The sequence below is a fragment of the Eleutherodactylus coqui genome, chromosome 7 (assembly GCF_035609145.1).
Source record: "Eleutherodactylus coqui strain aEleCoq1 chromosome 7, aEleCoq1.hap1, whole genome shotgun sequence".
Classification (NCBI taxonomy): domain Eukaryota; kingdom Metazoa; phylum Chordata; class Amphibia; order Anura; family Eleutherodactylidae; genus Eleutherodactylus; species Eleutherodactylus coqui.
The window spans coordinates 90166433-90180434 of NC_089843.1; the positions used below are offsets into that span (position 1 = coordinate 90166433).

The window sequence follows — 14002 nt, forward strand, 5'->3', positions numbered from 1 at the left end:
ATGATTGAACAATTTATTTCCAGTACTGCTGAGAACTGCTGATAAGGCTGAACGACGATTTTTAGGTTGGCCTGAATTTAACGATCAGCCAGCAGTGCACGAAAAGTGCACAATGGCCGCGTGTTTAGACGCAACGATGATCGCTCAAACGATTGCTTTTTAGCGATTCTTGAGCGATCATCGCTCCGTGTAAATGGGCCTTTAGACTACTTATGCCTACTAGAGATGAGCGAGCACGCTCGGTAAAGGCAGATACTCGAGCGAGCATCGCTCTTCTCGAGTAACTGCATACTCATCTGAGCAAATGAGATTTCTCTCTTTTTCTCCCCCCCCCCCCCGCTCCCACCCGCTTTTCCCCGCCGCCCCCCCCCCCCCACATTTGCTCGGACAAGTATGCAGTTACTTGAGAAGAGCGATGCTCACTCAAGTATCTGCCTTTACCAAGCATGCTCGCTCATCTCTAATGCCTACTAATGCACAGGGTACATCAGGTAGTTAGAAGTGGTGGGGCCGACTTTCTTTGTCCAGACCCAGAGGGTCGCTTTAAAGAATTAAAAGAAACATTTATCACCTGTGGCCGATTTCTTGTACGCATCTCAACAGAAGGAGTTCTAAAAGAGGCTGAAAAGGCTGTCCTTGGTAAAATAGATCCTGATTAAAAGAAAATAATGTTAACACAATTATTAAGACTATCTTTCTTATCAAACAAAATTGACATAATAATCACCATTTGTGCAAGATGATAATGATAGGATAATAGCAGAAAGACTGATTCATGACTAGTAAGATGCAAATTACAGTGTGAATATGAGCTGGTATATCATATCCTTGGTCCAATACATAAGCCGATTTTAAGAAGCACTCTAGGAAACACTCTGCATGATGTTAAAGCATCTGAACATAATGTGCACAGATGTCCACGTTACATAAGTCATTTTTTAAAAATTCTTTATTGAGCTTCCGTGCTTGTTTTTCCTTTCAGTATAAGGTACATCAGGTAGGAAAAACTTACTTTCAAGAGGATCAGGAGAACATTGCCTTTTTTCCAGTAGAAATGGCACAGTAGGAAGGCGGTTTAACACCAAGTTGTAGTTTGTAGTGCTGTAAGAAGATGATGGCCTGTCTTGGGTGAGATGCACAACTATCAGACATTTACCCTGAGGAAAATAGATAGATCCTGCTAAGTAGTTATATACAGACAGATAGACAGACAGACAGACAGATATGCAATAGATAGATAGATAGATAGATAGATATGAGATAGATAGATAGATAGATAGATAGATAGATATGAGATAGATAGATAGATAGATAGGTATGAGATAGATAGATAGATATGAGATAGATAGATAGATATGAGATAGATAGATATTAGATAGATAGATAGATATGAGATAGATAGATATTAGATAGATAGATAGATAGATATGAGATAGATAGATAGATAGATAGATAGATAGATAGATATGAGAGAGATAGAGAGAGATAGATAGATAGATATGAGATAGATAGATATGAGATAGATAGATAGATAGATAGATATGAGATAGATAGATAGTTGGATAGATAGATAGATAGATAGATAGATGTGTGAACTAATCTATTTGTACTTACAGATTTCACCAGCACCAAGGATGAAGATTTAGTGCTGTCCACAACAACTGTTGTCCCAGTCCTGTAAAGAAAATGCATTGTATTGGCACACAAGCCAGAAGCTCAAACTATTTCTAGGTATATTATAAGCAACAGCAGAAGTTATATTTCACATAGTCATTTTTAATTTATCTAGTGCTTTGACTATATCTCCCATAACTGGTAACTAATCACAGCTCACCTTCCACTTTTTAAATTGCTATTAAAAAAAAATCCCTGTGATTGATTCTGATGGTGAAGTTTTGGGTAAATGAGGCCCCTAACCTATACAAATACACAGAATTTCTGAGACAGTGCTTTTGAAATGTATTCACCCCTGAGGTATTACAAAAAACACTAGAGATGTGCAAGTTCCACCTTGCCTTGTCTTTTTCAAAATGTTTGTTTTTTCTACCCTCTTTAAATCGAACTTTGTGTCCAAAGCACTACTGCCTATCAGCTTAGCACAAAAAGAGGACTTTGTTTGTTTCTTCTGTTGTTTTGTTTCCACAGGCACCTACGTACATCAAGTTCTCCCAAGCCTACAACAGCACCGCTACCCTTCATCAACATGGCGGTGAAGTTTTTATCGATCAACGCCAACGGCTTGAACTCGCCATTTAAAAGACGCTCTGCATGGAGAGAGGCAATCCTACACAATGCGGACATTGTATGTATGCAGGAGACTCATTTATTAGAGGAAGATAGGAATAGAATGTCTCATAGAATGTTTCCACAGATTGTACATGCATGTGCATGGAAAAAACGAGCAGGAGTGATGGTGGCATTCAGGGACAGGGTGTCATTAACAATTGATAAACAAATATGTGATCCAAAGGGACGTTTTTTTAATTCTAGTGGGCTCCCTCAAAAACAAACAAATAACTATAGTTAATGCATATGCACCAAACTCAAAACAAATTAACTTTCTCAATAAGTTAAAAAAAAAAAATAAACCAAGTGGCACAAGGCCCAATACTGATAAATGGTGACTTTAACTTAGTTCTTGATAGGGATCTTGACACCACAAACCCCAAAGTCAAAAGGAATGCTACTTTAAGGGAATGGCTATATAGAAATGCGCTATATGACACTTTTCGGTGCCTCAATGCCTCCGCAAAGGAATATTCATACTACTCACCAAGACATAGAACTTTCTCTCGCATAGATTTATGCTTGGTTGAGAAAAAGCTGCTCGCCTCAATCTCAAAAGTGGAGATTGGCACGGCCACTTGGTCTGACCATGCTCCAATTATCACAACACTGAATATTGGGGGCTTTGAACAACCGAATAAATCCTGGAGGAACAACACCTATTTAATGAGCATACCAAAATACAGAGAGGAAATACAAATCGCCTTACAAGAATATTTTAAATTTAACTCCACCCCACAAATAGACCCGGTGGTCGTGTGGAATGCCCAAAAGGCATACATGAGGGGAATCTTAATAAAACTCGGCTCTAAATACAAAAAAGAAAAAACAAAAAAAAAACAGATGAGATTCTTGCCCAGATATGCCTCAAAGAGTCTGAACTCAAAAAATCTCCAGACCAAAATACGCACGCAGAGCTGCATAAATTGAGACTAGCCCTACGAAAAACACTTCTAGGGGACTTCGATAGAGAAATAACCGCGCAACGAGTGAACATTTACACATCAATCAACAAACCTTCCAAATGGATGGCTAACTTAATTTAAAAAAAACCCATAAAAGCAAATATACCCTATATCTGGAATCACCAAGATAAAAAACAAAAACTATCACACCCGAAACAAATAGCAGACAACTTTTGCTCTTATTATAGCAATTTGTATAATCTGAAAGACGACCCTCAAACAAACCAACCAAATAGTGAATCAATTAAAACATTTTTACAAACGGTCAATTTGCCGTCATTGAAACCATCACAGGCTGACCTTGTGGATGCACCACTATCCACTTCGGAAATAACCGACACAATATCTTCCTTAAAAAACCAGAAAGCCCCAGGGCCAGACGGATATTCAGCAGAATATTACAAATCCTTTATAACAACACTCTTACCACATATTACCAACATGTTTAATATCACCAAAGAGAGAGGCAAATTCCCCCAAGAGATGCTACAAGCAACAATTGTAGTGCTGCCAAAACCTGGTAAAGAGCCAAACACACCAACAAATTTTCGACCCATATCCCTACTCAACACCGATGTTAAGATATATGCTAAATCACTCGCCCGTAGAATGTTGGAAATACTCCCAGATATAATACATTCCGACCAAATGGGATTCGTGAAGGGGAGGCAGGCCTCGGACGGCACGAGAAAAATCTTAAATTTAATACATTCAATAGAAACCTCTAAGATGCCATCAATCATGCTGGCCTTGGACGCCGAAAAGGCATTTGATAGAGTCCACTGGGAATATATCTTTGAAACACTTAAAAAATTTGGCTTTGGCGAAAAAACGATCTGTGCTGTCCGGGCCTTGTACTCATCCCCTACAGCAACAGTGTTGGTGGATGGCACTATGTCAAACCCCTTGGCGGTTTCCAATGGTACGAGGCAAGGCTGCCCACTATCGCCTATCCTATATGTCTTAGCCATAGAACCACTAGCAGAACTAATCCGCACAACCCCAGAAATAAGAGGCATTTCAGTGAACCATAGACAATATAAAATAGGACTTTTTGCGGACGACGTGATCCTAACACTGACCCGACCCCTGGAGTCGCTGAGGTCCGCTTGCAAAGTACTAAACCTATTCAGCAAAGTGTCACTATATAAACTGAACGTAGATAAGTCGCTCGTCCTTGGGTTTGGCGTATCCACAAGCCTAGAAAATGCAATAAGAGCGGAGTTCCCCTTTGAGTGGAAGGAAAAGGGTATACCCTACTTAGGGATAACCTTAACACCAACTATTAAAAATATAGAACATGAAAACTATCCTAAACTACTCATCTCTACTCAAAAAGAAATCGACCATCTGTCTAAACTGAATCTATCATGGTTCAGCAAGATCATGTCCTATAAAATGAAAATCCTCCCACTAATCCTATACTATTTTAGAGCCCTACCGCTACTCATATCCAATTCTACGATTAACAAACTCCAAAAACAACTAAGCAACTTTATATGGGGCGGTAAACGACCACGACTAGCATTATCAATAGTAGCATTAGACCGCAAAAACGGAGGGACGGACATTCCCAATCTAAAGGCATACCATGAAGCTATCATACTAAACCAAACCAGACAACTAAACACAAATGACAATATGGTAGGGTGGCCCAACATAGAAAAAAGCTACTTAAAAGATATATCTGGACAAGCAATACTATTTGCAACTGCGGTGGATTGCCTGTCGTTCCCAAAAATCACAGAACCCCAGCTTAGAAATATCTCTCCTACTACACAGGCCTCGATACATGTTTGGAAAGAATTTTCAAAAAAAACAAGTTTATCTGAAAAAAACCCCAGAATGAAATATTCACATATCTCAGAATTGGCTCCCTCCTAAAAAAAAAACCCATCCATAAATCAAAACTCCCCATTACACTTATTAAAAAAATTACTACGAACCCACCAAGGGGTAAATCTGAGACAAGATCATATTACGATATGTTAACCAACAATACAATACTGACAAAAAAAATCATACATGTCAAGTTGGGAACTTGAACTCAAAGAAAAAATACCCCTGGATTTGTGGTCCAGCGCATTTACCTTAATGTCCAAATCGACTATGGGAATCAACATACTAGAAGTCCAGACCAAAATCAATCTGAGGTGGTACTATACCCCATCGCTATTATACAACAGATCAAACCTGGGGGACGATCTGTGTTGGAGGGAATGCGGCCATAGAGGCACACTGTCTCATATCTTTTGGTCCTGTCCAAAACTAAAACAATTTTGGAGTAAAATAATCAACCTTCTACAAACTCTACTAAAATGCCAAATCCCCAACGAAGCCAAATTGATTGTCTTACTATTAGGTATGGAAAACCTTCCGAAACAAACAAGGTACATACTAACACATTCTCTAATGACAGCAAAATCTATAATAGCAAAATACTGGAAAAACCCACTACCCCCAGACATAGACGAATTCAAGAGGCGTATGAATGAACAATATGTATTCGAGAAATGGTTGGCGTTCCATAACAAAAATACTAAACGTTTTGAAGAGACTTGGGACTTATGGAAAGAACTTTCTTAAAGATAAAGATAGTATTGATCAGATACGTGGATGCCTTGTTGGATAGTTTGTAGAATGTAGAAATGTTTTAGGTAGTTACTATATATAATTACATGTCACCCACAGGACCATAGCGGATCACCGTTAAAATAGATGTCATAGACACTAATTCATGGCAATACCATAGTTATAATGTTTTTATTGTAAACAGAATTTAAAACTCATGTTATCCACATAGACATCAAATGTAAACTAAGCCACTTAAGTGGCCCCACTACATAGATGTAATGTGATGTTATGTTTTGGTGTTATGTAAAACTTCTTAAAATATATCTACAAAAGCACCAAATGAATATTGAGCCATCTGGTTGGCCTTTACTGTATGGATGCCAAATGGTGCTCGGTTTTGATGCTATGTAAATCTGTCAAAAATTCAATAAAAATCTAATGAAGGAAAAAACACCAGAGATGGAGGACATCAAGTAACAGGCTATGTGGGTACTTGGTCCACTCATGGCAGGAGTTTATGTTATACTTTTGTTTTTCTCAGTGGATTTTTTTTTTGTCTGAACTAGCTTACTAATCAGTTGCTCTTCCCCTACAGCATGAAAATCAACAAAAGTTATGTTTTAGTGATCCTTCTTGGGCTCGCTGTTTTTTTCCTATTTTCAGCTGTTATACATCACATATGTGCATATATATGGAACAATTCATTTATCAGATATATATTTCCAACCGTTTTTCTTTATTTTCTAAGCATTTTTGAAGAACTTAATATTTTTGAGCAATTTAGGGGATTTAGAAATTTAACATTAATTATTCAAATTTTGATAATTATTTTGATAATTTGAAAATGTTGTTTCCCTACACCAAGCCAAGTTTTCAGAGACTCAGAATGATAGATGCTCCCAGAAATGACCCTATTTTGAAAAATATATGCCTTATGGAATTCACTAGAGGGTTTGTCCTAAGTATTTCATTCCCGCATTTTTTTTTTACAGTGTTGTGAGAAAAATTAAGTTTCATCTTTTGCAAATATTGCATTTTGAAGTATATGAAAATAAAGACATTCACCCCAGCATTGATACCCTATGTTCAGAAATATGTTTGTTGGGGCTCTTATCTTATACCTGGACACATTGCAGGACCCAGAAGGCAAGTAGCACCCAGTGGCTTTCAGAACACAAATTTTGCTTGAAAATGTTTCAGATCCCATTAAACACTTTTAGAGGCATCAAGCTGCCAAAATGATAGAGATCAGAAATTACCCCATTTTAAAAGCCCTTAAAAAAAGCCAGCCATCGTACGTAGATGTATGCTACTATCAGTGATCTACTAACTTTTCTCCCCCCATTTTGTGTTTTGCAGAAAACATGCCCATTATTTTTTGTGGGTGAGTTAAAAATCACATCGCACTTGTATGTGCGTGTTAGGTTTATACATGTATGATGCAATTTTTTTTAATTTTCCTATTGAAAATACATAGGATTTTCATGCGTGTGAAAATCTCATGTCCAAAGATGCGATTTTCTTGCAAATCTCACTCGCAAAGAAAATTGTAATTTTACAAGTGCGGTATTGGTCCGAATTACTTGGATCGATATTGTGCTGGCCTGTGTAAATACGGCCTTATCAGTATATTCACTGTTCAATTTTGCCCAAAAAGTAAGAAAAAACGGATTTCACCGAAAGAATAATTTCTGGCCGTTCAGTTGCAGATAGTTTTAATAATAAGAAATGGAATAAAGAGCTATAACTGCGCACTGACCACCCGATCTAGAGTAAATGATCAAAAGAGGCATCCACATTTATCGCAGTAATGGCTTATGTCAGCATGATGTCAAAGTGTGTCATTGCGCTCTATCTTGGTAGTTAATAAACACACTAATATATGAAAGCAACATTAAAAATATCTAAAAATAAAATCACAGATAAAATAAACCTCATCTAGGAATCAGAGGCCGGCGGAACACGGTAGAGAACGCATAATATAGATTCCCAGAAACAGCCGTAAACAGGAAGTAACTCTCCGGGGCATTAATAACATACATTATTACGCAGTTTTCTTGTTTTTCTCTGTTTATATTGCATTATCTTGTTTGTGTTTTATTATTTTTATTAGTCAGTCAAAATTATTTACAAAATTGGGAAATCCGTGGAAACGCTTCAAGCAATCACTTGCAATGAACGGAGCACTTGATCTGATCTTGTGCTTATTTATTACCATGATTCAATGTGCTGAATTAAGTGCCCTGGCAGACCAGCAATTTCTACATCCATTATCCTTTGAGTTTATGATCCAAAGAGAAAGTAGATAAAAAATACACATTTTTTTCAGCCACTGAATGTCAAGACATGCTGGCAGTTCTAGTTTTGCAGTAGCTAGAAAGCCAGTGGTTGGAGACTATGGTTCAGTGGGATGGAGCTCATTGAACTGAAATTGTGGGAGCGATATGAATCAATCTTACATCTCCAAAGCAGGATGGCCATTGGGCAGGATAAACTGCGAGTTCCATATGTGAGATGCTGACCTCTAAACCAGGTTCATATATGGCATATTTGTTGCGGAGCATCAGTAGCGGAATACGCACTAAAATTCCATAACAAAGTACAGTAGAATATAAGTGAATGAGGTTTTAACAAACCCCATTCACTAACAGCATAAAAGGAGTGCAGCAGATACGAGGCATGCTGCAGATTATCAAACACATTTTATCTAATCCAGAATGATTTTCACCACCGATTTCATTTGTTGCAATGCATTGAGCGGAATCTGTGGCTATGTCCGCACCAAAATCCTCAGCGAAATCTAAATCTAACATGCTGAGGATTTGTAGGCTGATTTACCAGTGTAATATTTCAGCTGTATGTGAACCTGGCTTAAAACATTTCTTTATCTGATTGGTAAAGGTTTTAATTCATAGGCTCTATTCAAAGCACTTCCACATATACTGTGTTTCCCCCCAAAAGAGGCACTACGTCTTATTTTCAGGGGAGGTCTCATTATACTTACCTAGCAGGCCTGGTCCAGGTCCCTCTCACTGCTCTCCACAGCTCTGATCCTGTCTCTGGGAACTGATGGCTGTGAGTGGTTCTTTGACCACTGCTCAGCCAATCAATGCAGCGCTGGATGAACCAATGCGATGGCTGTGATTTATGAATACCGTAACCAGGAAGTGATGTTGTATGAGCGTCTGAGGACTGAGGGAACCGCACCAAACCTCTAGAGATCAGCGGGAGGTACCTGGACCAAGCCTGCTAGATATTGTATTCCTTTTTTAATGTAGTGTAACTAGGGCTTATCTATGGGGTTGGGCTTATATTTCAAGCCTCCCCGAAAATTAGGCTAGGTCTTATCTTTGGGGTGGGTCTTATTTTCAGATAAACAGGGTAGTATAATCCTTGCTTTCAATGGTCCAGTCCTATAACAAATCGTTTGAGTGTTTTTATTATCACATCAGGAACACTATTTTCATTTTCTTAGATCTTACACTTGTTTTTTACGAACGTTTGGCTTCTGTTCCTCACGAGCTCTGCTGTCCCACATGTAAAGGTAACAGGGATACTTGATATATCCACGTTGATGACCAAGAAGGAAGCATACCACTTTAAGGTCAACACAGATGTTTGTGATATTGCAACAACTCTATGTCTCCATATTTTTCACAAAGAGAAAATTAATGACCAATTGGGACTGCAGCAAATAAATTGCCACTGTGGTGGAGGACACACTTTAAGCTATCGATGAACATTCGCTATTCAGTTGAGTTATAGATTGGATTTCCCAATCCATTAAACCATGTATGTTATGGCAATACACAAAGCCATTGTCACTTCTAAAGTATTGCAGAAATGCAACTACTCTGGATCAAAATTAGGATACCTTCTCTCCTTTTTCAAGCAAGTTTTTCTCATGCAATCTTGATGCTAGGAGTTTTGAAGCCTTTTTTGTTAGTCCCAGATCTCGTGCCAAATCATTCAGCACATGCTGATCGAAGCCCTTATGAACTGAGTCATCTTCAATTTCAAAATCTTCATCATTGCTGTCGCTTAGTTCTTCACCATAATCATGTTTAGAGATGAGCGAGCACCAAAATGCTCGGGTGCTCGTTACTCGGAACGGACTTTTCGCGATGCTCGAGGGTTCGTTTCGAATAACGAACCCCATTGAAGTCAATGGGCGACCCGAGCATTTTTGTATTTCGCCGATGCTCGCTAAGGTTTTCATGTGTGAAAATCTGGGCAATTCAAGAAAGTGATGGGAACGACACAGCAACGGATAGGGCAGGCGAGGGGCTACATGTTGGGCTGCATCTCAAGTTCACAGGTCCCACTATTAAGCCACAATAGCGGCAAGAGTGGGCCCCCCCCTCCCAACAACTTTTACTTCTGAAAAGCCCTCATTAGCATGGCATACCTTTGCTAAGCACCACACTACCTCCAACAAAGCACAATCACTGCCTGGATGACACTCCGCTCCCACTTCTCCAGGGTTACATGCTGCCCAACCCCCCCCCCCTCCCCCCCACAGCGCACACCAAAGTGTCCCTGCGCAGCCTTCAGCTGCCCTCATGCCACACCACCCTCATGTCTATTTAGAAGTGCGTCTGCCATGACGAGGAACCGCAGGCACACACTGCAGAAGGTTGGCACGGCTAGGCAGCGACCCTCTTTAAAAGGGGCGGGGCGATAGCCCACAATGCTGTACAGAAGCAATGAGAAATAGAATCCTGTGCCACCGCCATCAGGAGCTGCACACGTGGGCATAGCAATGGGGAACCTATGTGCCACACACTATTCATTCTGTTAAGGTGTCTGCACGCCCCAGTCAGACCGCGGTTTTTTAATTCATAGACACAGGCAGGTACAACTCCCTATTGTGAAGTCCCTGTCGACCGACAGCATGGGTGGCTCCCTGGAACCCACCGGCGATACACAAAAATATCCCATTGCACCTGGGCGGTCTGGATAGACGCACGTAACTCACATTCATTCACTAGGTGGCTGCAGAATGGCAATTATGACTGACCCAACGACGCCACAAGTGGTAAAATTAGACAAGGGGGCCAACCTGGAGCACCCCCCCCCCTGACACCCCCCTCCTCCATCCCAACCTCTACTTTCCACCCTCCCCTTTGCCTCTGTCTGTCAAGTAATTGAATGTAACAATTATATCTTGTTGGTTTTCATAAGTTCTCTTTTAATTGTTACAATAAGACGATGGAGAAGCGAAACCATGACTCTATCGCTTTTGACAAAATAAAGTTATATATATATATTGTAAAATCAATAAAATATATTGAAAGAAAGAGAAAAAAAAAAAAAATATCCCATTGCATTGCCCAACACAGCTGAGGTAGTAATGTCGTGCTTAATGCAGGTGGGCTTCGGCCCACACTGCATGCCCCAGTCAGACTGGGGTTCTTTACAAGTGGACACATGTAGGTTAAACTCCGTGTGCACCTACAGCATGGGTGGCTCCCTGGAACCCACGGGCAGTACATAAAAATATCCCATTGCATTGCCCAACACAGCTGAGGTAGTAATGTCGTGCTTAATGCAGGTGGGCTTTGGCCCACACTGCATGCCCCAGTCAGACTGGGGTTCTTTACAAGTGGAAACAGATGCATTTATAATTCCCTGTGGACCCACAGCATGGGTGGGTGCCAGGAAGCCACCGGCGGTACATAGAAATATCCCATTGCATTGCCCAACACAGCTGAGGTAGTAATCTTGTGCTTAATACAGGTGGGCTTCAGCCCACACTGCATGCCCCAGTCAGACTGGGGTTCTTTACAAGTGGACAGATGTAGGTTAAACTCTGTGTGCACCTACAGCATGGGTGGGTGCCAGGAAGCCACCGGCGGTACATAGAAATATCCCATTGCATTGCCCAACACAGCTGAGGTAGTAATGTTGTGCTTAATGCAGGTGGGCTTCGGCCCACACTGCATGCCCCAGTCTGACTGGGGTTCTTTACAAGTGGACACATGTAGGTTAAACTCCGTGTGCACCTACAGCATGGGTGGCTCCCTGGAACCCACCGGCGGTACATAAAAATATCCCATTGCATTGCCCAACACAGCTGAGGTAGTAATGTCATGTTTAATGCAGGTGGGCTTCGGCCCACACTGCATGCCCCAGTCAGACTGGGGTTCTTTACAAGTGGAATCAGATGCATTTATAATTCCCTGTGGACCCACAGCATGGGTGGGTGCCAGGAAGCCACCGGCGGTACACAGAAATATCACATTGCATTGCCCAACACAGCGGATGTAACGTCAGCTGTAATGCAGGTGGGCTAAAAATTCATTTGATTACACTGTAGGCGAGGGCCCACAAAAATTGCTGTATCAACAGTACTAATGTACATCAAAAAAATTGGCCATGGCCAACCAAGAGGGCAGGTGAAACCCATTAATCGCTTTGGTTAATGTGGCTTAAGTGGTAACTAGGCCTGGAGGCAGCCCAGTTTAACTAAAAATTGGTTCAAGTTAAAGTTTCAACGCTTTTAAGAGCATTGAAACATATAAAAATTGTTTAGAAAAATTATGAGTGAGCCTTGTGGCCCTAAGAAAAATTGCCCGTTCAGCGTGATTACGTGAGGTTTCAGGAGGAGGAGCAGGAGGAGGAGGAGGAATATTAGACACAGATTGATGAAGCAGAAATGTCCCCGTTTTGGATGGTGAGAGAGAACGATGCTTCCATCCGCGGGTGCAGCCTACGTATTGCTTACGTATCGCTGCTGTCCGCTGGTGGAGAAGAGAAGTCTGGGGAAATCCAGGCTTTGTTCATCTTGATGAGTGTTAGCCTGTCGGCACTGTCGGTTGACAGGCGGGTACGCTTATCTGTGATGATTCCCCCAGCCGCACTAAACACCCTTTCCGACAAGACGCTAGCCGCAGGACAAGCAAGCACCTCCAGGGCATACAGCGCTAGTTCAGGCCACGTGTCCAGCTTCGACACCCAGTATTTGTAGGGGGCAGAGGCGTCACCGAGGATGGTCGTGCGATCGGCTACGTACTCCCTCACCATCCTTTTACAGTGCTCCCGCCGACTCAGCCTTGACTGGGGAGCGGTGACACAGTCTTGCTGGGGAGCCATAAAGCTGGCCAGGCCCTTAAAGACTGTTGCACTGCCTGGGCTGTACATGCTGCTCGATCTCCGCACCTCCCCTGCTACCTGGCCCTCGGAACTGTGCCTTCTGCCACTACCGCTGTCGGATGGGAATTTTACCATCAGCTTGTCCGCCAGGGTCCTGTGGTATAGCAACACTCTCGAACCCCTTTCCTCTTCGGGAATGAGAGTGGGAAGGTTCTCCTTATAGCGTGGGTCGAGCAGTGTGTACACCCAGTAATCCGTAGTGGCCAGAATGCGTTGAATGCGAGGGTCACGAGAAAGGCATCCTAACATGAAGTCAGCCATGTGTGCCAGGGTACCTGTACGCAACACATGGCTGTCCGCACTAGGAAGATCACTTTCAGGATCCTCCTCCTCCTCCTCCTCCTCCTCCTCCTCCTCAGGCCATACACGCTGAAATGATGACAGGCAAGCAGCATGGGTACCGTCAGCAGTGGGCCAAGCTGTCTCTTCCCCCTCCTCCTCATCCTCCTCATGCTCCTCCTGAATGCGCTGAGATATAGACAGGAGGGTGCTCTGACTATCCAGCGACATACTGTCTTCCCCCGGCTCGGTTTCCGAGCGCAAAGCGGCTGGCTTTATGGTTTGCAGGGAACTTCTCAAGATGCATAGCAGAGGAATGGTGACGCTAATGATTGCAGCATCGCCGCTCACCACCTGGGTAGACTGCTCAAAGTTTCGAAGGACCTGGCAGATGTCTGCCAACCAGGCCCACTCTTCTGAAAAGAATTGAGGAGGCTGACTCCCACTGCGCCGCCCATGTTGGAGTTGGTATTCCACTATAGCTCTACGCTGCTCATAGAGCCTAGCCAACATGTGGAGCATAGAGTTCCACCGTGTGGGCACGTCGCACAGCAGTCGGTGCACTGGCAGATTAAAGCGATGTTGCAGGGTGCGCAGGGTGGCAGCGTCCGTGTGGGACTTGCGGAAATGTGCGCAGAGCCGGCGCACCTTTACGAGCAGGTCTGACAAACGTGGGTAGCTTTTCAGAAAGCGCTGAACCACCAAATTAAAGACGTGGGCCAGGCATGGCACGTGCGTGAGGC

At 42.2% G+C, this 14002-nt stretch overlaps 1 protein-coding gene across 1 annotated transcript in view; it reads right to left on the reverse strand.

Moving 5' to 3' along the window:
* The window catches only part of LOC136573523 (cyclic nucleotide-binding domain-containing protein 2-like), a 118342-nt gene that overhangs the window by 21250 nt on the left and 83090 nt on the right, over positions 1–14002 (reverse strand). The window contains exons 12-14 of the mRNA XM_066574803.1: positions 1615–1675; positions 1013–1157; positions 572–651 (exon numbers count right to left, since the gene is read on the reverse strand). Of these exons, the coding sequence (XP_066430900.1) occupies positions 572–651; positions 1013–1157; positions 1615–1675 (286 nt within the window). The remainder of the gene's footprint in view (positions 1–571; positions 652–1012; positions 1158–1614; positions 1676–14002) is intronic.